Source organism: Delphinus delphis, chromosome 5, assembly GCF_949987515.2.
Source record: "Delphinus delphis chromosome 5, mDelDel1.2, whole genome shotgun sequence".
NCBI lineage: Eukaryota > Metazoa > Chordata > Mammalia > Artiodactyla > Delphinidae > Delphinus > Delphinus delphis.
The window spans coordinates 16,451,691-16,465,369 of record NC_082687.1 but is presented as its reverse complement, the minus strand read 5'-3'; the positions used below and the strand labels follow the sequence as shown (position 1 = coordinate 16,465,369).

At 35.6% G+C, this 13,679-nt stretch overlaps 1 protein-coding gene across 1 annotated transcript in view; it reads left to right on the top strand.

Annotated features, from left to right (window-relative positions):
* STPG2 (sperm tail PG-rich repeat containing 2) overlaps positions 1-13,679 on the top strand; it is a 262,302-nt gene that overhangs the window by 198,585 nt on the left and 50,038 nt on the right. The window contains 1 exon segment of the mRNA XM_069540667.1: positions 12,011-12,082. Coding sequence (XP_069396768.1) covers positions 12,011-12,027 — 17 coding nt within the window. The 3' untranslated portion in view covers positions 12,028-12,082.

The following is a 13,679-nucleotide window of genomic DNA, read 5'->3' as shown; positions in this document are numbered from 1 at the left end:
AAAGAAGAACAAACAAAACACAAAGTTAGCAGAAGGAAGGAAATCATAAAAATCAAAGCAGAAATAAATGAAATAGAAACAAAACAATAGCAAAGATCAATGAAACTAAAAGCTGGTTCTTTGAGAAGATAAAATTGATAAACCATTAGCCAGACTCAACAAGAAAAAGAGGGAGAGGACTCAAATCAATAAAATTACAAATGAAAAAGGAGAAGTTACAACAGACACTGAAGAAATACAAAGCATCCTAAGAGACTACTACAGGCAACTCTATGCCAATAAAATGGACAACTGGAAGAATTGGACAAATTCTTAGAAAGGTATGACATTCCAAGACTGAACCAGGAAGAAATAGAAAATACGAACAGACCAATAACAACTAATGAAATGGAAACTGTGATTAAAAGTCTTCCAACAAACAAAAGTGCAGGACCAGATGGCTTCACAGGTGAATTCTATCAAACATTTAGAGAAGAGCTAACACCCATCCTTCTCAAACTCTTCCAAAAAATTGCAGAGGAAGGAACACTCCCAAACTCATTCTATGAGGCCACCATCACCCTGATACCAAAACCAGACAAAGATACTACAAAAAAAATTACAGACCAATATCACTGATGAATATAGATGCAAAAATCCTCAACAAAATACTAGCAAACAGAATCCAGCAACACAATAAAAGGATCTTACACCATGATCAAGTGGGATTTATCCCAGGGATGCAAGGATTCTTCAATGTATGCAAATCAATCAATGTGATACACCATATTAAAGAATTGAAGAACAAAAACCATATGATCATCTCAATAGATGCTGAAAAAGCTTTTGACAAAATTCAACACCCATTTATGATAAAAACTCTCCAGAAAGTGGGCATAGAGGGAAGCTACCTCAACATAATAAAGGCCATATATGATAAACCCACTGCAAACATCATTCTCAATGGTGAAAAACTGAAAGCATTTCCTCTAAGATCAGGAACAAGACAAGGACGTCCACTCTCACCACTATTATTCAACATAGTTTTGGAAGTCCTAGCCATGGCAATCAGAGAATAAAAAGAAATAAAAGGAATACAAATTGGAAAAGAAAAAGTAAAACTGTCACTGTTTGCAGATGACATGATACTATACAGAGAATCCTAAAAATGCCACCAGAAAACTACTAGAGCTAATGAATGAATTTGGTAAAGTTGCAGGATACAAAATTAATGCACAGAAATCTCTTGCATTCCTATACACTAATGATGATAAATCTGAAAGAGAAATTAAGGAAACACTCCCATTTGCCATTGCAACAAAAAGAATAAAATACCTAGGAATAAACCTACCTAGGGAGACCAAAGACATGTATGCAGAAAACTGTAAGACACTGATGAAAGAAATTAAAGATGATACAAACAGATGGAGAGATATCCCATTCTTGGATTGGAAGAATCAATATTGTGAAAATGACTATACTACCCAAAGCAATCTACATATTCAGTGCAATCCCTATCAAATTACCAATGGCATTTTTTACAGAACTAGAACAAAAAATCTTAAAATTTGTATGGAGACACAAAAGACCCCGAATAGCCAAAGCAGTCTTGAGGGAAATAAACAGAGCTGGAGGAATCAGACTCCCTGCCTTCCGACTGTACTACAAAGCTACAGTAATCAAGACAATATGGTCCTGGCACAAAAACAGAAACATAGATCAGTGGAACAAGATAGAAAGCCCAGAGATGAACCCACGCACCTATGGTCAACTAATCTATGACAAAGGAGGCAAAGATACGCAATGGAGAAGAAACAGTCTCTTGAATAAGTGGTGCTGGGAAAACTGGACCACTACATGTAAAAGCATGAAATTAGAACACTCCCTAACACCATACACAAAAATAAACTCAAAATGGATTCGAGATCTAAATGTAAGACCGGGCACTATAAAACTCTTAGAGGAAAACATAGGAAGTATGCTCTTTGACATAAATCACAGCAAGGTCTTTTTTGATCCACCTCCTAGAGTAATGGAAATAAAAACAAAAATGAACAAATGGGACCTAATGAAACTTAAAAGCTTTTGCACAGCAAAGGAAACCATAAACAAGATGAAAAGACAACCCTCACAATGGGAGAAAATATTTGCCAACAAATCAACGGACAAAGGATTAATCTCTAAAATATAAAAGCAGCTCATGCATCTCAATATTAAAGAAACAAGCAACCCAATCCAAAAATGGGCAGAAGACCTAGACATTTCTCCAAAGAAGACATACAGATGGCCGAGAAGCACATGAAAAGCTGCTCAACATCACTAATTATTAGAGAAATGCAGATCAAAACTACAATGAGGTATCACCTCACACCAGTTAGAATGGGCCTCATCAGACAATCTACAAACAACAAATGCTGGAGAGGGTGTGGAGAAAAGGGAACCTTCTTCCACTGTTGGTTGGAATGTAAACTGATACAGCCACTATGGAGAACAGTATGGAGGTTCCTTAAAAAACTAAAAATAAAATTACCATATGCTTCAGCAATCCCACTACTGGGCACATACCCAGAGAAAGCCATATTTCAAAAAAACACATGCACCACAATGTTCATTGCAGCACTATTTACAATAGCCAGGTCATGGAAGCAACCTAAATGCCCATTGACAGACGAATGGGTAAAGAAGTTGTGGTACATATATACAATGGAAGATTACTCAGCCATAAAAAGGAACGAAATTTGGTCATTTGTTGAGACGTGGATGGATCTAGAGACTGTCATACAGAGTGAAGTAAGTCAGAAAGAGAAAAACAAATATCATATGTTAATGCATATATGTGGAACCTAGAAAAATGGTACAGATGAACCAGTTTGCAGGGCAGAAGTTGAGACACAGATGTAGAGATCAAACGTATGGACACCAAGTAGGGAGAGCCGCGGGGTGGTGGCGATGGTGGTGTGATGAATTGGGCAATTGGGATTGACATGTATACACTGATGTGTATAAAATAGATAACTAATAAGAACCTGATGTATAAAAATAAAAATTCAAAAATTCAAAAAAAAAAAAGAGAGAGACTTTTCCTTCCCTAAAGTTTTAGTGAGACTTTGAGAATTCATTTTGCTTTGTTTTACATAACACATGTATCAAGGGCCATTTTATTCTATGTCTGGTCCTCCAATCAACTGTTTAGAGTCATTGTGATTGTAGTGTTCTCAGAGTATCCACTAGAATATGAATTCCGTGAAGGCAGGAATTGTATCTCTCTTGTTGGCTATTATATACTCTGTAACCTAGTATAGTTTTTGATGTATAGTAGGCAAATAAATAAATGATTGCCTTTTGTTTTTATCCTGCTCTCTTCGTCTTTATCCCTTGGTCAGTTCTTTTTACCCTGAAGTGCTATTCTCCAAGCATCATATTTACTTGACTTCATCTTTTTCTGTTGGTCACAAAAATTCTTCAATTCTATCTCTGTCATATGCTTTCTATCCTTTTCTATTTACTAACCCTTTCTATTATAAGAAGATGATAGATAGGATGGACTAGTTACATTTCAATATTCCTTAGAATCTGATTTTATTCAGAGCAGTAATGTGTCTAGATGAAAGACTGCAAGCCTAGTAGCCCTTTCCAGCTGATGTGTAACCATTGTCTAAGTTTGGACATCAGTGTGTGGGACATGTGAGAAGACTGCTTAAAGGAGAGACAGGCAAAAGATGCTCTTTGCCCTTCCACTTCATCTTCTTCCTCCTACCCCCTGCCCCACCCTCCAGCTCTCTGGAGCTCTAGCAGCCATTTTTCTCCTTGGAGCTCCTTGTGACTTTGAGGTTAAAAGGTATGTTCCATGTATGCTCGGAGAGGAATTTGGAAGGGAACTCATTTCCTCACTAGCACTAAGCCAACACTCATTAGAGACTGCTGATTTCTAATTTTTGTATGTGAAAAAGAGGTAAAAATCACTTCTCTTTTGGGTTTTTGGTTATGTGCACTTGAATTTAATCCTAACTGTTAGAGTGAGCAAAGTAACCCCAAGAGAAAGTTGAGGGGACCAGTAAGATAATGGACAACAGCAGAAACCCTGATTTAGATCCTACTCTCACTGTGAACCTAATCATTTTCATCAAAAATACAACCATGATGTGATTGGTGTGAGTGAGTTTCTTTTGGAAGACAGCAAGCAAATGGTAGAATTGAGTTGTATTGAAAATATGTATTTGTTGGTTTGGTTTGAAGAGGAGTGGTGAGTGTGAGGAAAATTAAATGGTTCACTGGACCGTAAAAACAGAGAGAGAGTCGTAAGGAAATAAGTCTTAGAATTTACAGAGATGGTAGAAGGTCCTATACCCCAAAGGTTGTAAAGTATGGTTTTATCCTAAATTTACTTTAAAACTCAAAAGGGTAGAAAGACCACAAGATGATATAAAGATAACAGAAATTACTCTAAGAGTAGGTTACAATTACTGTTTCATTTGTAATGAAGCAAAAATCTTTGAGGACTGCCGAAAAGTGCTGCAAAAGTAAAAGCACATTTTGATAGAAAATTGTATAAATAAAAGACTAAATTGCTTAAAAGAGAAGGGATATGATCACTGAAGTTCCATTGTGGCATTTATTGTAGTCTTTCTGGCATTATTTTTAGTATTGTTTGTGCCTTTCTTTCCCCAACTGGTTGTGAGAAATTTGAGTGTGGGTTATTGTGCTATATTATTCTTTCTTGCATTTCCTGCATCAACTTGCAGTGGTTAGCATTTAACACATGTTTATAAAAGTTAATTAAAGTATTTTTTTTGGTTCTTTCATTGAACTTTTCAAAGAACAGTATGAATATATTAATTTTATAGTACAATGTGAGTGTTTTTGCTAACATACTTTTAATTTCCTTAAAAGAAGGTAATACTTTAAAAGTAATTATCCCATGAAATATGAATTTTTCACATTTAACATTTATAGATGTTACAAAAGTCATAAATTTAACAATTCTGCTATTAAAGTATTACCTTAAAAACTTTTTTGAGTGTTGCAATTGGAATGACATACCTATAAAGGATATTTTACTTTCTGAATTAAACAATGTTAAGTGGTAAAATAATGAAATTCACTTTGCTGCTTTTTGATCAATGTGAATGGAATGGCATGAATACTAAAAACTGTGCTTATCACTGAATGATATGTCTTTCAAGTTCTACATTCCTAAAGTATGTGAACATTTTTCTTTATGAAATTGACTTTAAATGCTACAATGTATGCTTAAAAAATGATACCGTTATTTCAATGTCAGTGTTAGAAATAACATCAACTACAATCTTACTGTTGAATCACATAAATGTATGATCAAAAGTATAGTCTTACTTCCTTCCGTCATGGATTTTTATACTGTTTTGTAAAAAGGAAAGTGAAAAGGGTTGCTTCTGAAAAGAAATTAAAAGTGAGATTGAAACTAAGAAATCATAAAAAAGGCATATGAAAGGAATATGTTTGTTGACTTTATAAAAGCAGTGATGTTGATACAGCTTCATTAACGTACAAAACATAGATCTTTCTGAACATTTCTCAAAGCCAACTTAAAATTGTTCCTCTTAGTGCATACATCTGATACTTCACATAATAACTTAGGGGAAAATTGTCTTTAATCTGTTAATTCTTGGACCTAAAAATGTAGCAGTGGAGCAGAATAATAGATTTTCAAAACAAATTATCCCTGAATTTTCACTTGTAACTCTAACATTTTTAAATTGTCATTATATTTTTATGTTCCTTTTTATGTATAGTAGAAGACAGTTCAAAATGGATGCTGTATTTATTTGTGGAGGTTTTCTTTTTGGTTAAATTGTGAAATAGCAAAGTTGATATTCTGTTTTTATTTCATGCTTACAATTTTGAGAAGAATTCTTAAAATAGACTTATGGCCTAAATGACTACAAAATAAATATATGCTGAAAGGGTAATTTTATTTAATATTTGGAGCTAATATACCAAATATTTTACAAAAAATATAATTATGGTGTAAGCTAATATTCAAATACTTCTTTTTGATTTGTTATTTAAATTTCTATAGGCATTTACTCTTAAAAGGGGACATATATTTCCTAAAGTTATCTAGCTGGCAAACTCTCTGGTAAGAGGGATACTGACTGTCAATCTCTTCACTATTTATTTAAATGAGAGTTATTAATAATTGTTCTGTGTATAACATTACAGATTCCACAATCATCCTTATTTCCTCTTACAACAATAAACATGCAATTACACTTTGAAAGATAGTATTTCAGCATATAATGCACACAGGGAGTTTTACTTAAAGTTATTTCTAGAATGCTTACCTATATTTGAGAATGACTATTCAGATATTAATAATAAATCTTAATGACATGTATGCCAGTTATCAGTTTATTATCTCTCAGCTCCAGATTTACCCTTTAACACGTTCTGGGCAAATGGATGGAATGGCATTCCTCTAAGCCTCTCTCCTTTACAATGAGTGTGATGTTGAACTTTCTCAGTAGAGGGCACTAAAGGGACATTGAAGGAGGATTGGGCTTCCTGCTATTTCTGGCTGCTGGGTGGTGGGTCAGCAGCGTGGGTGGAAAGACATCTGGGTGGTATGCTGCTATGGCCATCCACCCAGAATGCAACCTTGCAGCCCTTATCTGTCCTGGTGATCATTTTCCATAGCCCTCTCAACATGGATACCATACTCCCAAGCCCTCCTGTCCATATTGGCACCCCTTTTCCTGTTTGCGTGTAAGCTACCCCAGGTTTGTCTCCTATGGTCCTTATGCCATGGCCCTCCTGACCACACCAGGGCTCCTGTTCCCTCTGCATATCTATGTGCCCAGTCCCCCGGCTGCGGTGAGTCTACACCCCTGCCTCCACTCCCTCCGCAAGCCTGCATGCTGGCTGTTGGCAGTGGCTCACCTCACAGATACTGTGCTCCAAGCCCTCTCCTGCATCGGAACCCCCGTTCCCTCTGCATGCTCACATACCTGACTATGCTCACCGGTGTCCCACCTGTACCTCCCCTGGCCCCTTACTGCACTCCAGTGGGATGCTTCCTTCTTGCCGACCAACTCCAGACCAGCTCTGGACTGGGAAAATCACCAAACTGCCTTGTCATCCAGTAAGCTGGATTACACCTTCCCCCAAAAGGTTTGAAACCCAACCTTTGGAAGGAGGTCCACCTTTCCATGATTGTCCTTCCTTGGGTACTCTCTCTTAGCCCTAGGCAAGATACAGAGTGTTCTTATATCCTAGAGTCACTTTTTTATCATAGTTAATAATTATTTATATTAAACTTTCCCTGTTTAAACCACTGTTTGCTTTCAATCACTCCTGATTGGCCTGACATTCATACAGCATGCTTTATTTTTACAATAGTTGTGATGCTGACAGGATCTGATGGTAACATCCATGATCACACATACCAGAAATAATGACAACATTCACTATGTTCGCTTTTCCAAAAGTGAATAACAGTATTTACCTCAAAACCAAACCTAAAGCTGAACTTTAGGCTACTCCTACTATTGGTGTGCAACTTTCAAATGTACACATCAGCCTGCATTTCTCTCCTGAACTCCAACTTGTATATCCAAGTGCTTGGATGGTTGACAGTCCCCCTCAAAAACAAAACAGGCAAAAAGAAAAAAAAAAAAACTTGTCCCAAACCAAATGCCTCATCTATCCTACCCTATCCTGTCCTACAACTTTGCCTTTAACTGTCCTTTCCATCTCAATAATAGCAGTTTCATTTTTCGTGTTTCTTAGACTAGAACCTTCATCCTTGATTCTTCTGGTACTCTCAATCCCAGATCCAGTCCATGAGCTAATCCTGTAGGCTCTATCTTCAAAATATATCCAGTTTTCAGCAACTTTTCATCTCCTCTAAAGCTGACACTTTGGTCCAAGCCACTGTCTTAGCTGCATATTTGCAAGCATTTCCTAACCGATCTTCTTACTTCTTCTCTTGCCTGTAGTCGACTCTCATGTCACTCCTCTGTTTAAAACCTCTAATAGCTTCCAGCATTAGAGTAAAAGGCAAAGACCTTTTCATGACCTACAAGGACCTGGTAGATCTGGCTCTCCTCTGCCTCTCTGAACTTACCTCCTTCTCTCTCCGTTGCTTACTGTGCTCTAGGCAGACAGTTCCTTGAACTTGCCAAGTGAGCTCCTTCCTGTAATGTTCTTCCTCCAAACATCCACATGGCTCACTTCTTCACCTGCTTCAAGATTCATAGTCCCCTTTACCCCATTTTATTTTATATGTGGTATTTTTTCATGTTGCTTATTTAATATTTACATGTTCATTTTTTTTACGATCTGTCTGCTATTCCTGGAATGTCAACCTCATAAGGGCAACACCTTGTCTAGTTAGTTCACTGCCATATCCTCAGCATCTAAAATGGTGCCTGGCATGTGGTAAATGCTCAATAAATATTTGTTGAATGAATGAATTAATGAATAAATTGGTTGCCTATAATATTTTATTCAAGTATTGATCTTATGGAATAATATCAAATGTCAATTTACAGAGAGAAAACTGGAGCACAGAAAGTTTTCGTTATTTTTCCATGGCAATAATAAATAAACAGCTATTAATAATAAACAGTAGTAATAAATGGCAGAGACAGGATTTGAATTCAAGCCTATCTGTAACCAAAGCCCATGCATGACCTTCAACTAAATCTCAGTTTTCTGAGATAATGTAAACTTGCCTCTGCCTTCTCCTTCAGAAGTGGAATTAGGGAGCTGGAGTGCTTTTTCAGGTGGACTAAATTCATGTCTTTTTTGTGTAAGTGGTTACCCATTTTTATAAAAGGGCACTATACAGAAGAAAAATTATTCTACACTATGTAGGATTGCTATTTGCATTGCCACTTTGCATAAGGAAGTAATTTTGAAAAATTCAAATTTATAGATCTGAAATACAGCCATGCAATCATATTCTAAAGGCTACTTAAAACATATAGGAGGGGGCTTCCCTGGTGGCGCAGTGGTTGGGAGTCCACCTGCCGATGCAGGGGACATGGGTTCGTGCCCCGGTCCGGGAAGATCCCACATGCCGCGGAGCGGCTGGGCCCATGGGCCATGGCTGTTGAGCCTGCGTGTCCGGGGCCTGTGCTCTGCAACGGGAGAGGCCACAACAGTGAGAGGCCCGCGTACCGCAAAAAAAAAAAAAAAACATATAGGAGGGTTTGAGAAGGGCAGAAAATAATATGCTTTGGGCATTCGACTGACTTGGAAGGAAGTCTAAGCTTATTTTAGTTAAGACTATTAAAAAATCATTAAAAAAATTACGTGTTAGTTTTGCTGGAAAAGAGAAGATGATCAGTTGTCAGATTTTCCACACCAACGTAAATATACCACCACACATGGAATATGCTGAGAAAACTATCAGATAGCATTTGATACACTAGTCATTGTCTCAACCCATGATCCTGTAAGTTGTCATCAAAATATGATTTAGAAATATTGGTCAAGATTTGTTTCTTTAACTGAGAAGGAAAGAAAACACACTGCCTAAATGTGTAAAAGAAAAATCAGAGGTTGTTAAAATGTAAAGCGGTAACAGTCTTTGGATTTGTCTCTCTCTCTCTATATATATATCTACGTGTGTGTGTGTGTGTGTGTGTGTGTGTGTGTGTGTGTGTGTGTGTGTGTGTGTATCTGTATGGCTCGGCCTTAATATATCCCTTTTTTGCTTGTGACTTTCAACTGTAATCAGTTAATAAAGTATTTATTCTCTGCATTCAGGTTCAAATAACTTGTTGTATTCTCTTATATTTAAATTTGTATTTAGCATATAATGAATATAAATTCTGAGAAGTCTCAGAATTTCTAACACATATATAAATAAATATAATCAAATGTATGACAATATAAGAATATATATATTTTAAAGTATACTTGAAACTAAGAATATTTTCTTTGCCACTTATTTTGTAAGGGTAGGTCCATTTCATGTTTAAGTGTTATATTAGGTGTACTTTATTCTAGTTAGAGTACCAGTTGTACTTAGAATATCCAAAATTTGCACCTAATAATTACAAACCATTTGGTATTATTTTTTTTACTTTTACTATGTAACAAACTATCCTAAAATTGGATAGCAACTGTTTATCACTCTAGCAACAGCTAGAGGTTGTGAAGGAGGCTCATCTGATCTTGGCTGGGAGTTAGCTGACTATTGGCTGATCTAAACTAACCATTGTTGGGGCAACTGGAGTAGTTTAGATGTGTTCCATGTGGCTCTCATTCTCCAGCAGATTAATCCAGGCATATTCTGTTATTGTCAAGGTTGAAAAAGAGCAAGCCTCACTGTGCACACCCACCCATTTCAAGCTTCTGTTTGCATTGTCTTTAAAATTTTCATTGGCATAGCAAGTCATTTGTATGAGCCTGGAATCAAGGGGTTTCCTCTATGTTTTACCTTTGTTACAGTATTTCTGATTTTCTCTTTCCATCACTTGATACTTTCTTAACCTTTGAGTTTCAATCACTTTTTTTCCCCTCTAACATGCCAAATTTCTAGGTGAAGACAAAATCAAATTAACTCTTTTGTGGACCTGTTATAACATGGAAAAACTGATTAACACATTATCCAGATGCTCATTATGTAAAGCTATCTCCTAATTTTGAAGACAAAAAACTAACTAAATTTAGGAAAAATTGCTTACAAAATTGCAATTAATTTAAATGTTAAACGTGAATAACAAACTACATAGAAACATAAATTATGGGGGATTTATTTCCTTACTTCCTTTTGTAATTAAGCATAGCAAATAGTATAAAATTTAAATTCTAGTAGCAGCTATAGTTTATTATTAAACCATGCTGCCATGTTTAATTGTCAGAGATACTCAGGATCTTCTAAATTTTTTTCCATTTCCAAATGATATGGGAGTCATTGAGGATAAATGATAAAACCTTAAAAAAATTTAAACTAGAATAAAGGAAAATAAAACTTTCCCTGGTTCATTTACTCCACTCCTTTGTGGGTTTGTTATAGGTATAAAATGGAAAAACTGATTAAAAGAATGCATTGTACTTGGTATTTAGTCAACATTTTAATAGAGGAAAAAGAGAAACATAATTAGTAATGGAATAAACACTACAAAGCCTCTTTCTCAATTTATCAACAGTTGAGTTTCATTTGCTTTTTAGGTCATAAAATCACTGAGCTTCTAAATTGGAGGCTAAAAGAAAATTTTCTTATGAGTGTCCAAAAATGTATTATAGTTCCTCGTGCTGAATATTTTGAGATTTCAGATATGATAGTGAGATATTTCTCACACTTTAAAGATACTTATATTTATTTTGTGCTTATTATTGAAATTTAATAAATGTTTACTTGTTAGGTAAACTACCTACTTGAAAAAAAATACAGTGTATGATAAAATTGAACATATTATGGTTAAAATTAAATATAAAAAAATTAATTAGGATAGAAGAAACAGATATTGGCAGCCACAGTTAACATGTTAATTATTTAACATTTTATATATACATTGAATTTCTGTTTGACAAAAACAAGTACCAAAAGAAAACTTATTTGATAGTTATTTTTCTTATAAAAGCAAGAATTAACATTCTTCTGAAGATATAACTCATTAATTTTTAATTGAAAAGTTAGTTCATTTTGATATTAAAATTCCTTAACAAATTCTACATTGGTTAGAAAAGTAAAATCATCGAATATCCTATTAGTTGTCATGTTAACACCTGTACATACACTGTACACTCATAAATGAAGTAGAAATCATATTCTGCGTACAATGAAGGTTCATTTTATAAATCTGTGTACTCATTAGTAAGAGTGTTTTATTTTTGAATATTTAGGAATAGAAGCAATTTTGTATTTGTAATTCCCTGTTTTAATTTAAAATTCAATTACTTTGTTTTAAATGTTTTAATCTAAATCTTTGTGAATGATGTTATTTTCTTGTATTTGACTTCTACACCCAGTCTTAGATTGTTAATTTTGGAAGCATATGATTTATTTTAAATAAATCTTTCCTCTCTTTACCAATAGCTGCTCATAATGACTGAATAAGAACAGAATGAGAAGAAAACCAACATACAATGGACAGCGAGTCTGAGAAAGGTGGGTTTGAGTCATCTGGATTTTGGCTGGGAGTTAGCCAAAATTTTTTTGCATTTTGCATTTTGTTTTTAAAAAGAGGCCATATAATCCTTCAGCCCAACCAATGTTTAAATCCTTTTAAAATATCCCCAACTAAATGTATTGAGCTATGTGACCCTCCCAATACTTAGAAACTTTGCACGCACATTAAAACTGCCAATTTCATTTTTTACCACCTCTGCAAGTTAGAAGATTCTCTCTAATATTCAGCTGATCTGAGGTCCATAAAAGTTCACTCTGTGTGTATGTGTGCTGTGGAGGCTGGGTCTGAAGAGTGATCCTGGCAGAGGTACCACTATGTCTTATAACTCTGAGCACAGTACATTCGAAGTAGTGAAAAAAGGGAAGTGTGGCTAAAATGGAGAGTAGGGAAGGGTGGTACAAGACAAGGGTGAAGAAGTGGGCTCAGGCCAAATCATGTAGGCCTTGCAGACCATGTTAAAAATGTTTAACCTTACTCTTGTTTTGTTTTGATTTGGGGGGTTTCTTTTCGGATTTTTAAAAACATTTTTTATTGGAGAAGAGTTGCTTTACAATGTTGTGTTAGTTTCTGCTGTATAGTAAAGTGAATCCGTTATATGTATACATATACCCACTCTTTTTTAGATTTCCTTCCCATTTAGGTCGTCACAGATCACTAAGTAGAGTTCCCTGTGCTAAACAGTAGGTTCTCATTAGTTATCTATTTTATACATAGTGGTGTGTATATGTCAATCCCAATCTCCCAATTCGTCCCACCACTTCCTTCCCCACTTGGTAACCATAAGTTTGTTCTCTACATCTGTGACTCTATTTCTGCTTTGCCATTAAGTTCATCTGTACCAGTTTTCTAGATTCCATATACGATATTTGTTTTTCTCTTTCTGACTTACTTCACTCCATATGACAGTCTTTAGGTCTATCCACATCTCTGCAAATGGCACTATTTCATTCCTCTTTATGCCTGAGTAATATTCCATTGTCTATATATATACCACATCTTTCTTATCCATTCCTCTGTCAATGGACATTTAGGTTGCTTCCATGTCCTGGCTATTGTAAATAGTGCTGCAATGAACAGCGAGTGCATACATCCTTTCAAATTCTGGTTTTCTCTGGATATATGCCCAGGAGTGGGATTGCTGTGTCATATGGTAGGTCTATTTTTAGTTTTCAAGGAAGCTCCATACTGTTCTCCATAGTGGCTGTACCAATTTACATTCTCACCAATAATGTAGGAGGGTTCCCTTTTCTCCACACCCTCTCCAACATTTATTGTTTGTAGATTTTTTGTTGATGGCCATTCTGATTGGTGTTAAGTGATACCTCACTGTAGTTTTGATTTGCGTTCCTCTAATAATTAGTGATGTTGAGCATCTTTTCATGCGTTTGTTGGCCATCTGTATGTCTTTGGTGAAATGTCTATTTAGGTCTTCCGCCCATTTTTTGATTGCGTTATTTTTTTGATATTGAGCTGCATGAACCATTTGTGTATTTTGGAGATTAATCCCTTGTCAGTTGCTTAGCTTGCAAATATTTTCTCCCATTCTGAGGGCTGTCTTTTGGTTTTGTCTATGGT